The sequence below is a fragment of the Ciona robusta genome, chromosome 4 (assembly GCF_009617815.1).
Source record: "Ciona robusta chromosome 4, ASM961781v2".
Lineage (NCBI taxonomy): Eukaryota > Metazoa > Chordata > Ascidiacea > Phlebobranchia > Cionidae > Ciona > Ciona robusta.
The window spans coordinates 4708707-4730126 of record NC_143238.1 but is presented as its reverse complement, the minus strand read 5'-3'; the positions used below and the strand labels follow the sequence as shown (position 1 = coordinate 4730126).

The window sequence follows — 21420 nt, the reverse complement described above, 5'->3', positions numbered from 1 at the left end:
GGGATGGCTTTGCAGTCAAATGGAGCCAAGAACGAAATTGTAATGGCTTGTCAGTGGAGGCAGAGACGACTGTAAGCATTTGACCATAATATTATATTCTTATCGCTAACAATACATTTACAGTTACACGGTAGAAAAGCATAAACATCTGTATAAATGCACCATGTTTTCACAAAAAAAGTTTCATAACACAAAATTGATTAAAATAGATTAAATCAGTTGTACCGGCGCTACGAAAAACCTATATGTTTGTTGCCCCCAAAGCCAAAAAAAGAAAACTTATGTAGCGCCACAAGCGGGAATTCGAATGAAAGCATCGTTGCTTTGGAAACAAATGATTTAATTTTACGAACTTTTTAATTTTACGAAAAGTTTGTTTTTTTACCAACAAATGTCGAAAAAACGTGGTAAAAGCTCGTCAGCAGCCGGCCAGGGACGATGGGAGGCTGGTCTCATGGCAGCAGGGTTTGAGGAGGTATGTTAATGCATAAATATAAATTTTACTTCATTCATAATTTCTTTTTAATTTGTCTTTATATTTATTGTTTTATATGATGTTTAATAGTAACTTGTAAAATAGATATATGTTTCTGGTGTAAGAAAGTTTTTTTTATGGCATTCCTGTTATAAACTTATTTTAATAATGCCGTTTATCATTTAGTTTGAAAACATCATACGCTGAAAAAGTTGAAATGTGTTATATAACTTATATATATCTTATTTTTAATCATTACAATCTTTTTGCTCTGATAAATATTGTGACACTCCTTGCAGGAAAACTGGAGAGTGAATATTCAGTTTATTGTTGAGAATGACTTGCTGGATGAAAATCACATCAAAGCTTTGGCAAACGTGGTGAAAATTCCTCAACGAAGGTTGTTTAGTCATCTGCATAAAGATGACTTGATGGAGATGGTAAATATTTCTCTCTATATTAATAATTAGCTCTTTGTGGTTTGGTTTAGATTTCAAGCTCTGTTTTGCTAAACGGTGGTAGTTAAGACCACATTTAGTGGTATTTTAAGCGCCCCAATTTAGGCAAAGTGTTTTTCAAACATTTAGCAATGTAACCAGTCATAACTTGCAAAACACATACAGTAATGGACAAAATAGGTTCACCTGCATATTTTCTTATAAAATTTACTAAAACTATCACAGTGTGTAAACTTTATACCATGTTTAAAATGGAAGCTTAAACAAAATTGAATTGGTATTTATTCCCCAAATACAGGTAAATGAACTTGGTAACCCAAAGAACAAGAGACCACCAAAGCTTCCACAGTTTTTTGAGATCACGGAAATAGTTTTTGGACTTCTGAATGCTGAACAAGAGATACCCCTTCCACTATGGGCAAAACTGATTAAGTTTGGCTTGCTCAACATAAAAGATAATGACTTGAGAAGAAGAGAAACAGAGGCTAAGTCAAAAGAGGAAAAGGAAAAAGCAGCCAAGGGATCTGGTATGAATATTGATATACTTCCCTAAGAGTTATTTTAAAGTGTTTTAAAACCTATGGGAAAATTTTTATGTGAAATAAGTATACAAAAAAATGGTTGTGCACCTGTTGGCCTTTTAATAACACAAAGTACTCTTTTTTATAAATCTCTCGACTGGGGATTCTATCCATAAAATGGCTATTTATTACAATTCTGGAACTTTTGTGAGCGCTCTGTTTTGTACAGAACCTCTATACATCAAAATTTTCTTTTATTTTTCAGGCAAGAAACGTCCACGAAGCAAATCTCCTGGTAAAGGCAAAGGGAAGAAAACTCCGGAACCTTCGATGCCTAAGAAAGATTGGAGTAATTTGAAGAAGAGGGGAGAAGATGATGATGATAATAAATATATTGGTTTGTTGATTGTGATATTGTATATTTTATATTTAGACCTTGGAAATTTTTAAGAATTGGGCAGTATTTTTTTTTCGCACTTCCAGTAGACGTTAAGACTTCACATTTGACACCTTGTTTAGTAATTACTTTTTCATTAGTAATTAGTATTATAAGAAATATATAACTAAATTCTTCTGATACAAATAACTAAATATCACAACTTTTAATCGATTAAGTTTTATCTTTAACTGTCTCCCTTGAAATCAAAAAACTTTGTTATTTTCTTGGTTGCAAGACTCTTTTTATTTTTTAAATTTATTTTTTAAATTGATGTATCTTCATCTAGATGATGAACCTGATGATGGTCCTGAGCATTACATCTTTGTCAGTGGATTCAGAAAGCCTCAGTTGCTCCCCATTCTCACTGAGCTTGGGATCAATGTCAACGGAGTGATCAAGTTATCCTCCGAGAGTTATGAAGACCTTGCGAAAATGGCCGACGAGAAAAGTGCCAACACTGAACTGGATGGTAAGATGCAAACATTTAAAAAAAAATAGTTATACTGTAGATACTCTATATGGGTGTACAACAAACATGCCATAGAATGCGTGATTTAAACCAGACTTTTTACTCTATTTACAAGTTCTTATTAATAATGGAGCTAAGCTTTTTCCCTTCTAACGCTCAACAGATGATGCCCTGGCTGTGGCTGGTTCAAAGACCACTGCTTGCCCCATGATGTCCACTGATGTGTAATAGGACTAAAGATTGTTTACCTTTACTCATGTACCTTCAAAATCTCTCACAGATGATGCCTTGGCTGTGGCTGCTTCAAAAAAAGAATCTGACACCCGTGAACTGGCATTATTCTGGAAACTTCTTCCAGTCGTGCTCCAACGACTTCCCCCCACCTCTAAATTACAAGACCTCGCAAGACTTGAATTTGTCGTTCAAAACGTCATGTATCCATCGGACTGGGAGGATGCTGAAAAAATGGTGGGTTTGGGATAATTCAAGTAACTGTAAATAATTAATATTCTGTAAGCATGTAATGGAATGTTCTGGTACTTGCCCTATATCCAAACTTTATTTTTTTTTCTGGGAATGCTGTGCTACAGTGGTTAGCAAGCCTGCCTCTAGGCAAAAGGTTATGGGTTCAAGACTCAGTGCTGCCACCAACCTACTTTTGTTGGTGTAGGTGTCTGGGCAAGACAAAATCATTAAAAACGTTCCAAATGTGCTGGTAGCGTGTCAGTGGACACAAGGTGTTTAAACAGATAACCTTTGTTATAATGACTGTTAATAAAGATGATTAAGATACATGTATTTGTTTAGATTGGATACGGGACAACCTTGTTTGAGGACCTTGCATGTAAAGTGTATGATTCACTTGACTGGAAGCGCCAATATCTAAATTACTTAAAAAACATCAACTTAATTCACGTCCCTGTGTTCGGTGAACCAGAACCTTCTGCCGAACCCAGTCAACCAGAACCAAGAAATATTCCTTCCGCTGGAGGTGGGTTTGCGGTTAACATTTAATTATCATGCCAATGTAGAGAAAAACACCTGAAAAAAGCCACTATATTTATATTTCCCAGAATGCAATTTTTTAAATTAGGCAGTTGTACGTTATTGAAAATTCCTTTTTCTCTACAAGTGTAGTGTATCTTATCGCGTCAGGTTGTCTTAAGGCTTTTGGGGCTATTTTTCTTTCCAAACCATTCAATAGAAAACACACAAACAAATACAGTTGTAGCAGATTTTACAAACTATATCATTTACCAAATACCTCTCCATCTCCAGCCAAACGTGACAAAACGAAAGCTGCTCTAGAACCTCCCACCCTTGGAGAGGAGATTGTTCCTCCCATTACTCCTCCAACATCAGCTGATGTTGATTCAAGATATTATCGAGACCTCATGGACACCATTCCCATGGATTCAGTCAGCGTGCCTCTTATAATGCACTGCATGCTCGAACAGGTGATGGAATAAATGTCAGAACTCAGTGGTTCTCACACTTTAAATTTTTGTTTCATGTTTTACTGATTTTTGACCTGGGTTTCTGTCTATTTATGAAAAGCACACAATACCTACAACAACATTCTCTGTCCTATATTTAAAATTAAACAGAATTTTTCTATTTTTAATAACTAACTAATATGTGTTGTGTTGTAATGATGTACCAACTGTGACCTAAATCCTAGGTCACCTGGCGTACTTCACCATAGGACCCCATTAATATAGAATAAAACTTTTTCACTTTTTTTTATTAAAACATATTAGCATATTATTTCACTATAGATTGTTGCCACTGAAGATGGGAAAACTCCCCCAAGTGAGAAGGAACCCGAACCCAGAACAGATGGAATACATTTAGCATTAGCTGATTGCATTTCTGAAGCTCTGGATAGCCTTTGTCTTTCTGATGAAGACGCTCAAGTTAGTAACATGAAGTTGTCAACTTCTGTTAATTAATTTATTTCACAGCGGAATTATTGTCGTATGGCAAATGAAATGTGTAATTAAAACAAACGTTTTTTATACCAGATAATAAGTTGAAAGAGACTATTACGTATCGGCATATGTAAGTTATTTTTTTACTTGCGTGGCAGACTGGCGGGGCAATGATAGTTATTACAGTGGTTTCATGTTTCACATACTTTGTGCCTGCTTACTAGTTACCCCGTATGTAACTTTGTGTAAAATGTGTTTTAATCATATTCCTTTCTTTACCAAAACTGTAGATTTTATCCAACGACTTCCCTATGCTGAAACAAAAAGCTGATAAAGAAACAGAGAAGAACAAAGTACCTGAGGGACCTGTACTTCTGCATTATCGGGATGAAACTGCAGTAAGAACGCACCACTTGGACGAATTCAATGGATTTTGTGCTAAGAAAGCTGAAGAAGAATTATACAGAAGAGTTCCAAGTGCTAAGTGAGTATATAACTGTGCTACTTACACTATTTGGTGTAATATTTTATAACTCAGCATTCCCCTACTTTTTACACTGGTATAACCTTAGATGATTTAATTTTTACAAATGAAATGTCTTGTATGAAGAGTAAAAACACATACACACAATGGTACCTGCATTGAACATTTCTAGATTAAGTTTGATTTTTTAACTTGATATATTTATATTTTCAGTTTGTTGTCACGATACAAGTCTCCTGATCATGTGACCCAGGAACGTGCTGCCCGTTTGCATGAGTTGCTACGCCATGCAACATCTGCTGAGTCATCTAATGATGTCATATCATCCAACGACATAGATCGTGCGTTTCGACAATTTGTGTTTGAGAGTATGGAGTTATCGCGTGTGGATGAAGATGGTTCTATTCTATATACACCAAATACAACTTGTACAGGTACGGTCATAAACTGGTTTGCTTCTAAAAAAGTGTGAGTAAGGTCACATGAGTGCTCTTGATCTGTTTCAGTTTGTATAACTAGTAAATACAAAATTTAAAATATCACTTTTACATTTTTACACAAATCATGCTAAAAGTTTTTTATACATTAAACTTAATTAGTGTAAGTTTTTTTGGCACAAGGATTCAAAACCCTAATATGGGGGTTAAAAATGCATGTGAAAGAGACTTTGTAACTTAAAATTTATACTTCTTTATCAAGGCTATAAGTAACATTAATCATGTGATACCGTTATAAGTTGTTATACATACAGGCAATCCATGGGATGACCCTTACACACTGGTTACTGAGAAGTTGAAGCAGAAACTACAAGGTCACAATGCAAATGACCAAGGTATAATTACTTTGACCAGTTTATAACCTACAACTACAATATCAGATACACCTGTATATCATATCCAACCGATAAAGTGTGCAAGGATATGTTATAACCCTTGTAATTTTTCTGCAGTTTTTCATGCCCAAAAATGTTAAAACTAGGGATGCACATTACAGAATTTCGAATCCATGAGAATCGAATCCTTTTGTATTCGAATCTAATTACGGGATTCGGTATTCTGTTTAATGACGTCATTACACGTCATCTCATATACTCACAGAAATAAAAAAGAGTAGAACGCGCAACTGCCCAAAACCGTGATATATTCTTTTTTCTATTCACGTGACCGCCAACTCCGTCCCCATTTTCCTTCGTCTCCATTGTAAAAGATAGGCGCATAGTATTTTTGGAAGGTTTTACCTGTTTATTTTAAAAACTATACCAACTATTCAAGTTTATTAGGCCAGTTTAGTTATTTAGTAGGGTAACGCTTACAGTTTACCATTTGTTTAGGAAATTTAATTATTTAATAAAATTAGATAAAAATTTTAAACAAACGATTTGTAAGAAATATATATATATTAGAAAATAGTTGTTTTACACTATAACTTTAAATTAAGTCAAAAAACGAAGAAAAACTACATAAAACGTCATCGACTTCATTGACTACAATAGTAAACGGGAACGACCCGCGAAAGAGAGAGAGTGTATCACCTCTCTCCTTTGCCGACATTGGAGATGCGCGTTCTATTCTTTTTTATTTCTGTGCATATACTATATTAACAATTTTTGAAAGTTATTAATTTTGAAAAAAAATATTTTTGTGTTTGTGGGACTTTCAAGAGTAAACGTTTTGTAACGTCTTTTCATAGCCTGCTATACGTTTCATGACGCAAAAACTACCCAATAGTACAATTTTTGATCATTTTACAGCTCATGATCCAACAAGGCTACTATAAAAGGGTCAATATACTGACTTTTGTGGGTAAAATTTTTTTTTCCTATAAATATAAAAAGATTCGAAATTCTAGATTCGGAATTCTAGATTCGAATTAAAGTATTCTAGGATATCCTAGAATACCTAATTATTCTGTAATGTGCATCCCTAGTTAAAACTCATAATTAAAAATCAGAACATAATTAGTGAATAATTAACTTTTACTTTTTCTATATTTGGAATTTAATGTTATTGTGGTGAATACCTATCATTTACCATTTTTCGGAATTTAATGTCATTAGTGCGAAAGGGGTCCAAACCTGATTGCCACACCTAACTACTTTAACTAACCACCTTATAAATTATCAATCTTCACAGAAAAAGGATCATCAGAAGCTCCTGAGAAACTGATAAGTGAAGATGATAATATTCTTGCTTTTAAAAGATCACTGGACGCATATTGTTACACTGAACATTTGAAACCAAATATCTTGCTACAGGTCAGCAAATGTGTTGTAATATCTATTACTGTGTATATGTGTATAATACAGACCACAGCACTACAAGAATTGACATATCTAGTAGAAAATTTTTTTTATATATATAAACAAACTAAGTTATTAAATTTTTTCGGGAGTGACAGGCTTAAACACGGGTGAGGTCCATGCAGTAACACCCTGGGTAATGGGCCCAAATCTCAGGTCCCATGGCGTGTCATGCTGCAGGACCTCACCCACATGAAACAGTTGACCTACCTACTGCTATTACTACTTTGAATGTGTTTATTCGTCACAACCAGATATTAGAAGAAGCACGTTCAGCTTACCCATGCATGGATAGTTACACACACAAGCGAGATAATTCATTATTCCTTTCATTCCACCACCCAACATCTAAAGACCTCAATGCTAAATCAACATGGTCAACCAGTCTTCATTCAGATGTTGGTTTCCGGTAAGTTGAATCAAAATGCATGATTCATCATGGAGTGTTGTAAGCAGTGCTGCAGCCAGAAGGGTATCGGGGTCTCAAGGGTTGCAAGCCCTTCTCCTTTTTTTAAAATAAGAAAATATTAAAATAGAAAAACTTGGTTTTAAATTAGATACAGTTATGGTGCTCAAAACATTACTTTAATGCTGTATTTACTTTCGTCTGTTGGTGTAAAAAAACATTCACTAAACATAGAAATTTTAAGCAAATAAAGTTGGGACATTTAAATCTTAGACTTATGATTGATATATTACTATATGTTACAATAACATATAGTAAGGAACTTTTTCTGTACGATGTGATTTGGACTCTTAAGGTTTTTTCTCCTCATTAGCTGATTACTTATGTTACATTTCTTTTTCAGCTTAGCTTTCCTATACAAACTTCCGCAGTCTTTTACAAGGCTTGTATTTTAAATGGGCAAGAAGCAAACAGATTAAAAAGCAAACAGATTCCTTACTATATGTTATTGTTGCACACAAACATTCACCTATTTTATTCTGTATGGGTAAGGTCCTTGTCAACATTCACCTAACATGATAATGTTCCCACCAACAGGAACTACCTGGAGCATGTAGCTTGTTGCATAAGTGATTGGACGCATAAAGAGGAACAAGAATACCAAGCTCACTTGTTGACACTTGAGATGGAGAAAACTGAACAAACCGCTCAGTCGACACCGGAACTTACAACCCCTCCCGCCACTGCCAAGCGACCGAGGTCAAAAAGTCCAAAGAAAGGAAGTAAGTTATTTAGCATAATAGCCTATTAAGGGCCGCTTTTAATATGAATTACTGGCTATTTATCACAACTGGGGAATACTTACACATCTAGCCCCCAAAACAAGCAGAAAATGTGGATCAATGGACAGGGTTTTAAAAACAATATCTCTGGATAATAACCTTTTTGCATAAGAATGTGATTTTATGATAATTATATGATGAGACATGAATGCATCATGTTTAATTTTTAATATTATATAAATGATAGACTTTGTACTCGGTATGCCAAAAAATCTAAAAATGATTAACAGGTCGTCGCGGAAGTGCGTCTCGTGCTTCGAGCAAAGCTGGTACATCAGAAGATCAACAATTCAGCACTCCGTTCATCCGAGCCGGATCTTTAAAAGCGGAAACCGAGCTCCAGAACAAACTCCGTGAAGAAGAGGAGAGGATTAGGAAGGAGAAGGAGTCGAAACAATCGCATCGGACAAAATCAGCGGAGAGGATCAAGCAAACCAAGTCAGCTGCGAGTAAAACATCGCAGGAGGGAAAAGGTGGGGAGATATGTGTGTGTGTGTGTGTGTGGGTTTGTGTAAACAAGTTATGTATTAATGTTACACTGTTTGAAATTATATCTGAAGTGTATAGCTCTCATTGCAAGCAAAGTTTTGAAAATATAAATATATCAAAAAAAAGTATTCATTATGGATATGATGTGTCAATTGGTGTAAACATTATATTATCAAATACCAAACATTACAACTTTGGTAAAATTTCATGTAAAATTTGAATATAATGCATAGTTTACCGTTTTCCATTACTCAAGGTAAGCGACCGAAATCAGGCAGAAGATCAAAATCTCGATCCCGCTCGCGATCGAACAGTGGTGAGCGGGAGGTTGCTCCTACTCCTCAAGTTGAAAGCAAAGAGGAGCCTAAACTACCTTTTATTGGGTGAGGGATATAGCTGTGGTATGCCTTGGTAGTGAGCATGAGGTTCAACACTTTGTGTGTATGTTAACACATGACATAACTTGACAGTAAGCATAAGGTCTGAATACATCATGTGTGCCTTGTGTATTAGAAGATACCCTTGTTATAACTTAACAGTGAGCATAAGGTTTATAAATACACCATCGTTTATAAGAAGGCACCCATGTTATAACTGTCTTATTTTATAACCAGATAGTGGGTATGAGGTACCAATAATTAACAAATTATATTCCCAGTTATGATGTTGGAAACAAGTTGATCAACATTAAAGGAAGAACTTCATATTTGAGTCCAAGTGATGGAGGGACCATTAAGTCAGAAGTCATGGAGTATGAACATGGTAACTTATAATAACGTATTAATATAATTGCTGTCTGTTAATCTGTACAACTATAATCACATCTGAACATAGGTGTCTTTTGTCAAAGATATGTTCATTTGTAACTTTTGAAATGACAATCATATCATATGGGCTAAATAAGGCTGTAATGTTTGTATTAAAATTGATCGAAAACCATGTGTTTTCTGCACCTAACCTACATGTACTGTCCTACAGGCAAGGTATTTGTGAAGACCTCACTGTACAAGGACGGCCACACTTTCATCCTTCACGTAACTGACCCACGAGACACAGCTGCAGAAGAAGATCTCAATCAACTTGTGTCAGAACCAAGTAAAATTAGCTCGGAGAAATCTGAGACAGAAACACAAGAAAAGGATTCTGAGACAGGTGATTATTTGGGGTATAGTATGTTTGCCTACATTTCTTAGGCTGGGTTATGGCATATATGTATGTTGCAGTGGGATTAAATATAATTTTACTGTAGTGCACACTTCCTACCCTGTTTTATTATATTTATGTCTTTCTGTAAATATATGTGCAAGGTATTGGCACACTCAACCTTCCAAATAGAATCATATCTTTATTACAAAACTTTAAAAAATATATTCTACCTCAATGAATCATTTTGTTGCCCGTATGCCCCCATTTTTATCTAAGCAATAACTTTAGACTAGTTTTCTACATATTGCATGTTCATTTCAGAAGGTTTGTCTGACAATAGGTTAGACGCTCCAACGTTAAACCAAGTGTAACACCCAGTGACGGGTATAAAACCCATTTAAACAAGTCTAATACACAGGTAAAGACACAGACCGACCTACGAGTGCCGAACTTTTACAAGGAGTGAAAGAAGTAGAGGAAGATGATGGATATAGTTTGTTCAGTTCATGGTGTGCCACGTTATGTGATGGAATGACATTATCACTCAGTAAACATGGACCAGATGGTGTATCCACTGCAGCAGGCTAGTTGGTTATACTTACTTTATTTATATTTTCTAAGATTGAGGTCCTGCCGTGTGGCTTGGGAACTGAGATTTAGATCTGAGTTGGCTCATTGCCTGACATCCAGGGTGCCTTTGTAATGTGCCAATTTTGACCTGAATCCCAAGTTTTTCAAAAAGACCTTACCCATTACGAGATTGTTCATACTGACAGCAAGTGGTAATAAAACTTGACCGACCATTTATATTTGATATCAAACTGTTATCAGTGAGATTAATTTACCTTTTTGTTTTAAATTTGCAGAAAAGGCCAAGGACAAGCTTCTTAAGCTTCTGGGGGAAATTCCCCCTGCTTCTAGCCCCAGCCCTGTGCCCCCTGGCATGGAGACCCCGCAAAAGAAGGGAAAGAAATCACCCCGTTCCAAGTCACCCAGGGGTAAAAGCCCGAAAGGTAAAAGAAAAGGCGACCAAGACAAAGAAGCTGAGGCTCAGAGGTTGGAGGAATTAAAGGCTCAGGTTTGTGAAACACTTTAAGAATAAATATAAAAATATCTGGAAACACTTTTTAAGCTGGAAACACTGCAAGGTAAAGGCTCAAGTTTATGCATCATTAAATGATTAATTTTCTCCATCTTGTTTTCTATTATGCTTAAAACTCAGGTAAAACAACATAGAATGTCACCCCTGTTATACAGGAAGTTTACAAATTTATATAGTTAAAATATAATGCAGAAGTATTATGCAATTTTACATTTTTTTATAGGAAGAACTCGAAAGGAAACTACTAGAAGCTCAAGAAGCCGAAGAAGCTGCGAGAAAGAAAGAAAAACTTCCTAAGTTTCAACAACTTTATGTGTCTTGCCCTGATGGTTTGTCTGTGAGATACCAGATTGACCCAACTTCATGTGGTAAGTGGTGGTCGTGCATGTTAGGTTAGGGCTGTATAGAGTAATGGGTGGGTGGTGCAATATATAGGGTGGTTAGTGGAATATATGGGCTAAACTTTGGGTAGGAGGGTGAACAGACCAACATAGGTATTTTTACACTACATTAATCCTTAACTTGAGAGCCATTATGTTTAGATCTAATTCACAGAAATGTGCGTCTAATTATCCCTGCCTCTCCTGCATAATAAAAAGTTTGGCATCTATGCTGTATATATAGGTTGTTTGTTAAGTGCTTGGTTAAGCTTGTATTTTTATAGCTAGAAAATGTGTGTAAATAATTCAAAACAAACTTTGTAGAGGCCCAACCCATACCCTATGCTTCACTGCATATAAATATATACATCATATAGGTAGTTATTGTTGGGTACATTCATAATTAGCTTTAGAGGTTAACTAAACCACAACATCAAACAAGTTGCTTGGGATATTCAATTAGTTTGTTGTATGTGTACAGCTATTTAAACTTTGTAATTTTTAATCAAATCAAAAAATATAGTCGAGTCAAATATGTTCAGTATAATTTATTTCTAATAAACTTTAAAAAAGCAAAACACAAAAATAGAGAAACTAAAACTACGCAAAACACAGAAACAGAAAAAACTATACATGAAATAGATAAATGCAACAAATGATTAAAATCAGCTTCAATAAAATTTGCGAAAATCTAAACTGAAACAAGTACGAAATATAAAATAAGGCTCAAAAAAAGTAGAAAAACATTTGAATTTTCTTTCCCAGAAGCATTGTCTGGTTCACTATAAACAGGATACACAATGTTGGTACAGTTTAGTTCTGTTAAAACATCAAACCCATCTTTTCCTTTGTGTTTTTTCGGCCCGTGGCAAATTACTTGGTCCAGCAACATGATATCTTCATTCCTACCGAGAGTTTCCATTGTTGAGCATATTGTGACATCATCACACTGCCATGGGTTCTTGCTGAGAAACAAAAACGAAAGCGCGACCGTTTTTGATAAAAACCTCCCATCCATATGAGAGATAAAGTTCCCACTAAGGTCAATTGTTTTCAAGGATGTCATCTTTTCAAAAGCACGAGGAGAAATGAATTGAATACGGTTTTGTTGTAAATATAAAAGCTCGAGGGTGGAATGGACGTGTTCAAAACAACTCCCATCTATCTTTTCTATCTGTAATGATATTGAATATCTTCTATTATAACTTTGTATCCTTTCTTGTCAATTTTATTTCATGTCTTAATGAACATATACAATGTTTGTCTGGTGACATCTATGTTATAACCTAACAGTGAGCATGAGTTGTGTGACTAGTACACTATGTGTGTCTGATGTATATGAAGATATCCATGTTATAGCTGGGCAGTAAGCATGAATTGTGTGAATACACCATGTGACTTGTATGATTGTATGTATGGTACACAATCTAACCTAAAACATCTCCATTAATCACCTACCAAGTTGTTCTTCAAATACAAATGCTTCAATGAATTGAGGCCTGTCCATGTTTCCCTCCTTATAACTTTGATCCTGTTGTTACTCAAATGTAAAGTCCTGAGATTTTGCAATCCAACAAAAGCTCCATCTTCAATGGTTGTTAGATGATTGGACGATAACTGCAGCTCATGCAGATTTCTCCTGAAAAAAATATTTTTGTTAAATATGGGTACAAATCTTGGTGAAGAAACTATTTAAAGTATCAATGTCAAATATACTTGATAAACGGAGTTACACTGTTCAAATAAACTACATACATAAGCAGCATGGGTGTCGGTGTAATGGACCAAATCTGGCCTAAATTCCACGTCCTCAACAAAGATTCACCCACATAATAAAAATACTTGATGTAAATTATTTATTCTCTTTTCTGCACTATGAGTGCTTAGTTAACTTGGCTGTTGGCTTTAGAGTGGCAACCATGTATAAGCCAAGTCTGCCGCATGAGAATATACGTTTCCAAAGCAACCAAGCGCCAGGTTTGTTAATCCATGCACCAGAATATCCTTTGGCACTTGACTACGTACATGGGAGCAACCCAAGGGAATAACGGATAATGTCATTAAATAAACCCTGGTCGTAATCCAAAGGATCTAATTAACCATACCAACTAAACTGAAGCGTATAAAGTTCATGGATGTCATACCTTGGCAATAGTGGGTGATTATATTTTTGACATTTTTTCAAAGAATTACCACTAATAAGAAGTTCCAACTCACTCATTAATATTAACATGGACATCACAAAGCCATTAATTATTTATTTCATACTTTACATCATGACATTTATCTATTCAGATATTCAACTGTCCGATTGCCATTTAAAAACTGAATTCTTTAATACACATAATCTACGTTGTGAAATTTACCCCAACCCCCCCCCCCCCCCAAAAAAAAACAGTTTAATGCACTTAAATTCAACTAATATAATATTTTTTTTTAATGATATTTTGCTATTAACTTTTTAATTTGTACTTGGTTTTTAACATTAAGATATAAGTCTCCAGATTTGATGTAAATTGGTTTAGAAATGTTGGCTTTCTATAAAATCAATTGATAGAATCTGTGGTTTTGAAACTTATGTAATTCTCTTTGCATTATTGATGCTGCTTTTTACCAATTCATGTTGTTTAAGGATTATTTATTGATTTCCATGCACAGACTTATCTATTACCACATTGTTATTATCATTAATGGAATGTCTGTGGGATTTTATCCAATAATGCTTGCCATATTTTTAATGTGGTTTGACTATATGTAAAATAGCTATTTGCATTACTGGAAATTTAGATTGAAAATAAGGTCAGGTTAGTTTTGTAATAGATTAAATGCATTGCTTTTAACTTTAAGTCTAAAGTTCAAGCATAAGTAATATCAATTCAATACTTTTAATCCTCCCAAATCACCTACAAGGTGGTTCATGTTTAACACCACAGGTCCCATGTTAAGGTTGACTGAGGTGTCAATACATACTTTGCTACCACAAGAAATCACTTAGTTAGATTAAAACTATCAGTGTTCACACAGACTCAGACACTTTTTCACAGTTTCAACAACAGATGCTAAATTAAATTCTTTGCAACACACATACAGCAGATCTGAAAAATGACAAATATTTGTGTGACTCCAAAATACTGCTGTATTAAACCTTAAAAAATTAGCAAAACTTAGCGGAATCCGTGTAAATAAAATTAGCACAAAATCCGTGCAAACATTACTAAGAAAATGTCAACCACGCAAAAAGCAAACTTCTAAATCTCCCAAATACACCCAACATAAAAACTTACATGTTCTTATGTTTAAACTGATGTCTTCGTAAAATTGTAATTAGATTTCCACCAAAGTCAGCTCTATGGTAAATTGCTTTTGAAGGAAAATGCCCGATTTCTGTCACATTTTTGTTGGAGCATTGTATCTGAGTATTATATAAGTATTAATGTTTATCTTTATAAAATAAGAAGCACAATTTATAAAAAAGTTATTAGGCCTATAGATTAACCGCTAAATAAATAGTATTTTAGTATTTAAAATTTCATATTCGAATACAATATGCCAGGGTTAATAAACCTGGAAACCCTTTCTAGGTCTAACCTCTATGAAATATACCTTATAAAATATATATATGTGTTATTTTAGTTTGGCCCTTAAACCATTGCTTGGTGTTTGGCTTACTATTCTACAGTACATATACACATTCTCTATATCCATGATATTACAGTATATTCTATATCTGAAATACAGTATATTCTATATCTATAATAAGGTATATTTCATTTTATATCTGTAATACAGTATATCCTATATCTATAATACTATAATCTTACCTTCCTAGTGAGGCAGTCACATGGACAATCATTAGCTTCACAACCATATCTACAATCGGCATTTACATAATTGCCAATTACTGTTATTAACACAACTACAATACACAGCTTCCAATAGCGATGCATTATGAATGTTCTAATTGCTGGTTCCTGCTCCACACTTCATGTACAGACATTTTCTTGTAGTGATAATCACTTAACCAGCACTGTGCCCCCTCCTCTCTATGACTCACTCTCCCTTTCATTGTGCTGTGATTGAGTGAAAGTGAGCCTGAATGGGGCGCTTGCCTCTCTATTGCTTGCTCAGCGGCTGTGTAAACACTTCACGGTTGGTTTGAACTGAACCCAACGCTCGGACCTCTCAGCTTGTCAGCAAGCATCACATTACCATGTAATAGGAGGCATTGTTGGTTTTGAAACCATTCCATTCCAAGACAGTAGGTCATAAAGCCGCAGACAATGGGGGTTTATGATGAAACAAGAAACCATGACTAATACTGAATTACTAAATCATTTCTTGCTATTTTTAAGTAAATTTACAACTTAAAAATCAAACCTATTACCTTAAGCGCAAAATTAAAACTAAAATGATTTAATTAACAGACTGTAAAAAAAAGTTTCAAAAATTTTATTTAAAAATGTAATTTCTTGCTTATTTAAACCGTTTGTAAAATTAGAATTTAATAATAATTTGTTTTATAACTTCACTAATTAATCAATATATTGTTATATCAGTATAAAAGGGTTTTACCTGATTAACAAAAGTATATACTTGTTAATGACACTTTAGAAATCTGTGGAAATATATTTTTGTGTAGCAGTTGTGCATCTTTTTAACCTTAATTTTTCCACATTTAAATTAAATGCTGGTGACTAAACTGACCCACAACATTATTTTTCCACACTTGAATTTTGTGACCAAAAAGTTAAATAAAGTTTAATCAGTCTACCAACATTGTGTTAACACATATGGATAATCATATAATTTTGTTATTTCACGCACTGTCTTTATTTTGTAGCCAGGGTTCAAGCAAGTGGCTCATTATCCCTACTTGATCTCAATACTACTTAAGGTTTGCGTGCCAAAGTAAAATCTCTTTAATCTCACCAGTACAGAGGCCCTAAGTAGCGACCTAAACCACTTGAGTTTTACACAATGTTTGCTGGGATTACAGGCTTCTGGTATGCAATAAGAGATGAAACATTGGAAAAAAAACTAAAAATGCAATTATAAGTCAAGTTATAAAAACACAGTACAAAATAATCTGTAGCGTATTTAAACACGAAGATGTAAATAACAAATTCATAAAATTCAAAAAAAGTAAAATGGTACTTCGAAAACAAAACAAATTTTCAAAAATTTAGAAAGGTGCTTATTTTGTATTGTGTACACAAAAAAATTGCAATTTTAAACAAAAATATGTTTTGTGTTTAATTATGCAATGACATTTCTTAATACTATGATCCCACAAATAGCTTTATTTGGTTAGACTGAGTTGCTGCATATCGAAGTTTTCTTTGTTCTTCTCTTTGTTTAGCTGCATGGTTTAAAATTTTTAACAATGATTTTGGTTTTTCCGGCTTTGCTTTTCTTTTTCTCTTTTTGGCAGATTTTGGTGATGCAAATTCATCAGATATTTCAAAGTTGGAGATTTTCCCAGTATTTAAATGTTGCACTGCTGTCCTTTTCTTTTTGTGCCTCTTTTTCTCAATTTTATTATGAGTAGAATTCCCCCCTCTGTTATGAACTTTCTTTGGCATATTTTCCGCCCACGCACCTCTTGCTTGCATTGCAGACAACGAATATACTTGCGGGTGAACATTACTACTTCCATGCCCCACTGTTATTACACCTTTTGCGCAGAGGATGGAAAATATTGAAATACAAAGAATAAGTGTCACCACAACTCCACCTTGGGCTGCAGAAATAAGAGAACTTATAAACTCTTTTTCCGTTATTATATTTTCTTCCTTATTTTTTTCATTACTGTCTTGTTTTTCTTGAATATCTTCTTTATTTTCTGCTCCTCCAAGGTTAGGATTTATTTCTTCTTGTGGTCTATGAACATTAACATTATTATTAATATTATTTGAAGGCCGCAAAATCCTTGGTTTTATTGTTGGAACATTTTCTTGTATTGCTGCACCCATAGTGGTCAATAATTTGGTTAATATCTGCGTCGTTATTTCTGGTTCTTGAGTTGTAGTTTCCGTTGTGACATCATATAGTTGCGTTGTTGTTGTCATTATGGTGTTTATCTCTGTGTTGTTTGTTGTTGTGCTTGTGGAATTTCCTTCATTCAGATTATTTGTGTAGTTAAATGAAATGTTGGTGTATTTATAAAACTTCCTGTAAACCAACCGCCGGTATTTTTTACCCCGGTTACTTTGCACTGGTTTGTTAACCCCTGTTGCTTTTGGTGGAGCTGGAATATTGGTTTCTTTTGTTTCTGCAAGAAATATTCTATCTTTTATTCTGTGTATTTTATGCTTTACTCAAAAAATGTTTGTTGGACTGATATAAATAAAAGACTAAATGAATGAATGTAATGAATTAATGAACGAACAAATGAATGATTGTAATGAATGTACTAATATATATTCTACCACAGTTTTTTTTGTAATTTTAAAAACTCTTATGGTTCTACTTATTTTCTATTGAAGTGTATTTATGCCATAAGACCAACCTAAAGTTTTACAAAGACTGTTATATATGGTACTGCCATTTTTTTGTTTTCCATTTAAAAAATACGCTATTGTGAGATTATTTCCATTAGTATGATTCATAAATTCTATTCAACCTACCATTATTTGATCTTGTATGACGTTGTATTGCCTCTTCTTTGTCCATTTTATCTGGAACACAATCTTGGTATTGTTAACTGTGTTAATATTGTATAAGAACTAGACATCACCAAAACAACTTTTAAGTAAATTGACTAATAAAATTAATTATAGTTTATTTGCCACATTCGAAAAGGCTTGTTTCTGTAAAATCTAAATATCAAAACTGTGTCTTTCTGCAGTATTTTTAAGTGTTCTGTACAATTCATATAAACCACAGTAAAAACTTGCCTACCATAGTTTAGTATACTTACTATTAATAAAATGGTGAATGCAAATCATGGCAAAACAACATAACGCCCACAAACATAAAATCTTCATATCTTTAAGCTTCTTTAAACATCTAATCCATACTTTACGATCGAAATTGTATCATTATTATTTGACCTATCAGTAAATTTTGAAGGAGTGAATAAAACAATGAAAAAATGTTACAAACGTAATTGATATTTTATTTAAATCAATATTGCTCTCTAAATAAAAAAATTGTAGTAACAAAACTACAGTAAACATAGGTAATTTCAACAAAATAAAACTATAAAATGCTATCTATACATAAAATGTATACCCTAAACAGCAAATAAAACTGTCTTAGCAATCGTTAATAACCTAATTTATTCACCATTGCAAATATTTAGTTGCGATTCTCTGTCTGTACCGTAGTTTTTGTTAATTTTCTCTAATTCACCCCACCACTACAGACACTACAGATGATGAAGTGCCTCAATTCAAACTTATGGTTCGACAAAGTTATCCTTACAAGACGGCTGGTAGGCAAGAGACCGAGAGAGCTCGTTCAAAGCCAGCTATGGAAGAAGTTTCGCGCACAATACTTCATGATGGAACTGTTATTAAACTCATGAGTGATGGGAGTACTAAGGTTCGAGTTAATTGTAAAAAACATTGTTATTAATGCCGTCTACTTTATTTTTTTTCAAATTTTTAAAACATTTGTAACTTTAATAAGTTCTGACATTCAGAAGTGGTCTATTATTACACCTTGTGCTTCCTTTCAAGTTATAACATGGATGTCTTCTTGAACACGTATCACACAAGGTATATTCATACACCTCATGCTTTTTGCCAAGTCTTAACATGGTTGTCTTTCTATAACAGCCATACATAGTGTATTTATACACCTCATGCTCAATATAAAGGCCTAAATATTTGTTCCTTTTCCTACCATTAATTTAATCTTTATTCCAGATTTTGTATGGGGATGGTACAGTATGTGATAACCTTGGTAGTGGACCAATACTTAATGAACAGAAAGCCATGGTGAGCCCACACAGTCTCCCATCTGCAATTAGTCAACAACCTGCACCTTTACCTGAAGATCAAAGGACAGCTACATCAGCCGGAAGCAAAAAAGGTTTGTGTTGTTTTTACAAAAATTTTTGGTGTGTTTGCTTGTCTATTTTATGGGTTTATGTTGTAACTAATGTTAGAGCTACACAATAGGCATAAGGTGCTATTTTGCTTAACACGCTATGTGTATTTTGTTGTTTATAGTGAGTTATGGGGATTTTTATGGCTGTTTACGCGTACAGTGGTATTTTTTAAAATTTTCTACAATATTTTTTACCACTCCCAAGGTTCTCGTGGTCGTAAATCAAGTGGTAAAACCAACCCGGAAGCTGCAACTGATCCTTCATTAGCTGGAACCACTGCAGGGCAAGGAGCTGCTCACTTGGAGGCTGAGGCTGGTGCTAAGTATGTTAAGTGTTATATGAAGATCATATACAGCATTAGTTCTTAACCTTTATATAATCTACAAAAAAATGCCAATATCTATAAATTATCTAAATAACTTTACTGATTTTAGTTGAGTAAGAGACTAATGATGGCATTTTAGTAAAACACATATTTCTTATAATACTATTCTCTGAATTTAATTTTTATCTGCTACGTACTGGTATTTGTCCCAACTTTATTAGCACTAGTCTAGGTACAGATTCACATTCACATTAATTATCATGGTTATTTTACTGTTGGAATTTAAAAATAAAAAAAAACTGTGATAACCTAAATCAAACCCTGTCCGGCGCCGTGGTGTAGTGGTTAGCGCGCCTGCCTCTAACCCAGAGGTAATGGGTTCAAGGCTCGTCGCTGCTACCATTGTGGGCGTATGTGTCCTTGAGCAAGACATTTAACGGCAATTGCTCCAATCCAGTGGTCACTAATGGGTTGTCCAAATTTTCAGCCATACATAAAAATAAAAAAAAAATCCCTAAAAAATAATCACCCACAAAGTAACATACTTGGTAACTCGTAAGCTGGCGCGAGGTGCACACCCGTGTTATAACGACTGTCGTTTTCCGGCCACGCGAGGATAAAGTAAGTTACATTCATTCATTCCTTCAATTTATTTTAACCTGTATTAAAAACAACGTCTCTTCAACTTTTCCTTTTATTCCAGATCTGAAGCTGAGTTAGAAAAAGCCGCTTCATGGAAAACAAGTTATTTATCAGGGGAAGTAACTGTTACCAAACCTGATGGTGATATCCAACAGCTTCCACCTCTTATGTGTTATACAGCTACTGATCCTGTGACTGGGGAGGTGGAGGATATTTTATCTTTGTTTTATACGAATATGCTTGTTATCCAGTTATAACATTGGTGTCTTCTACACCAGACACATGGTGTACCAATTGTACAGCCACATCATTAGTGTCTTTTATTACACCAGATACGCATGAAGTATTCATATTATACAATCCATGCTCATTGTACAGTTATAACATATGTGTTTTCTTATTCATCTGACACATGTGATGCAATCATACACCATATACCCACTGTCGAGTTATAACAGATGTATCTTACACATCAGATACACATGCTGTGTTCATACATCTCATGCTCAGTGGCAAGTAAAATATATGTGTCTTCTTTTACACCAAACGCACCTGATGTATTCATACACCTCATACTTACCGAGTAACATCACTCAAACATTAAGTTCAACTTTATTTTCACTCAGGTTATGATGTCACGTGAAGACAAAGTGGTTCTTGTCACTCGAGTGGATGGCACCTATGTATGTGATCATACAGATGGTACAAGGATAACTCGGTATTATAAAGATGTTGATCATAATAACTCAGAAGAACAAGGTGAGCGGTGTGAAGCATAGGTATTTTGTATTTTTAACAAAATTTGGGATGCTATTGGTAAAATAAAGTTACACTCATAGTAAAAGCATATGCAAAGTCTATGATTAACGTGGCGAATGCAATATATTTTGGCTCTGCTTTTTTTTATGGACACACAATGGCAGGGTCATGGTTAATGCTATTTTAGGTTCAAAAAC

General features: G+C 34.3%; 3 protein-coding genes across 3 annotated transcripts in view; 1 reads left to right on the top strand and 2 right to left on the bottom strand.

Moving 5' to 3' along the window:
- The first annotated feature begins 306 nt into the window (after positions 1 to 306).
- LOC149736903 (sperm-associated antigen 17-like) overlaps positions 307 to 21420 on the top strand; it is a 29047-nt gene continuing 7933 nt past the window's right edge. Inside the window, exons 1-27 of the mRNA XM_089876214.1 lie at positions 307 to 475; positions 775 to 915; positions 1232 to 1460; positions 1720 to 1851; positions 2180 to 2362; positions 2643 to 2830; positions 3170 to 3353; positions 3641 to 3819; positions 4141 to 4278; positions 4584 to 4777; positions 4991 to 5211; positions 5529 to 5609; positions 6910 to 7031; positions 7331 to 7485; positions 8080 to 8264; positions 8555 to 8797; positions 9070 to 9196; positions 9472 to 9575; positions 9792 to 9965; positions 10378 to 10542; positions 10826 to 11037; positions 11285 to 11429; positions 18808 to 18986; positions 19313 to 19478; positions 19702 to 19819; positions 20526 to 20667; positions 21091 to 21223. Coding sequence (XP_089732340.1) covers positions 392 to 475; positions 775 to 915; positions 1232 to 1460; positions 1720 to 1851; positions 2180 to 2362; positions 2643 to 2830; positions 3170 to 3353; positions 3641 to 3819; positions 4141 to 4278; positions 4584 to 4777; positions 4991 to 5211; positions 5529 to 5609; positions 6910 to 7031; positions 7331 to 7485; positions 8080 to 8264; positions 8555 to 8797; positions 9070 to 9196; positions 9472 to 9575; positions 9792 to 9965; positions 10378 to 10542; positions 10826 to 11037; positions 11285 to 11429; positions 18808 to 18986; positions 19313 to 19478; positions 19702 to 19819; positions 20526 to 20667; positions 21091 to 21223 — 4324 coding nt within the window. The 5' untranslated portion in view covers positions 307 to 391. The remainder of the gene's footprint in view (positions 476 to 774; positions 916 to 1231; positions 1461 to 1719; positions 1852 to 2179; positions 2363 to 2642; positions 2831 to 3169; positions 3354 to 3640; positions 3820 to 4140; positions 4279 to 4583; positions 4778 to 4990; positions 5212 to 5528; positions 5610 to 6909; positions 7032 to 7330; positions 7486 to 8079; positions 8265 to 8554; positions 8798 to 9069; positions 9197 to 9471; positions 9576 to 9791; positions 9966 to 10377; positions 10543 to 10825; positions 11038 to 11284; positions 11430 to 18807; positions 18987 to 19312; positions 19479 to 19701; positions 19820 to 20525; positions 20668 to 21090; positions 21224 to 21420) is intronic.
- On the bottom strand, positions 11967 to 15542 carry LOC149736905 (uncharacterized). Its single transcript, XM_089876249.1, has 4 exons — positions 15263 to 15542; positions 14726 to 14853; positions 12900 to 13080; positions 11967 to 12615 (listed from the first exon to the last, which is right to left on the bottom strand). Exons 1-4 carry the CDS (start codon positions 15386 to 15388, stop codon positions 12133 to 12135), a joined length of 918 nt encoding a protein of 305 aa, XP_089732375.1. The 5' UTR covers positions 15389 to 15542; the 3' UTR covers positions 11967 to 12132.
- Positions 15879 to 18797, bottom strand: LOC149736904 (uncharacterized). The gene is made up of 3 exons (XM_089876248.1): positions 18361 to 18797; positions 18068 to 18118; positions 15879 to 17712 (listed from the first exon to the last, which is right to left on the bottom strand). The coding sequence occupies exons 1-3, from the start codon at positions 18425 to 18427 to the stop codon at positions 16721 to 16723; spliced, it is 1110 nt and encodes a 369-aa protein (XP_089732374.1). The 5' UTR covers positions 18428 to 18797; the 3' UTR covers positions 15879 to 16720.

Coding starts and splice junctions, on each gene's coding strand:
- LOC149736905 (XM_089876249.1), bottom strand. CDS start 15,388: ATGCATCGCTATTGGAAGCTGTGTATTGTAGTTGTGTTAATAACAGTA. Junction 14,854..15,262: donor GTGACTGCCTCACTAGGAAG/GTAAGATTATAG, acceptor TATAATACTCAG/ATACAATGCTCCAACAAAAA. Junction 13,081..14,725: donor CAGTTTAAACATAAGAACAT/GTAAGTTTTTAT, acceptor TATTTTTTTCAG/GAGAAATCTGCATGAGCTGC.
- LOC149736904 (XM_089876248.1), bottom strand. CDS start 18,427: ATGAAGATTTTATGTTTGTGGGCGTTATGTTGTTTTGCCATGATTTGC. Junction 18,119..18,360: donor CATTCACCATTTTATTAATA/GTAAGTATACTA, acceptor ATTGTGTTCCAG/ATAAAATGGACAAAGAAGAG. Junction 17,713..18,067: donor TCATACAAGATCAAATAATG/GTAGGTTGAATA, acceptor TATTTCTTGCAG/AAACAAAAGAAACCAATATT.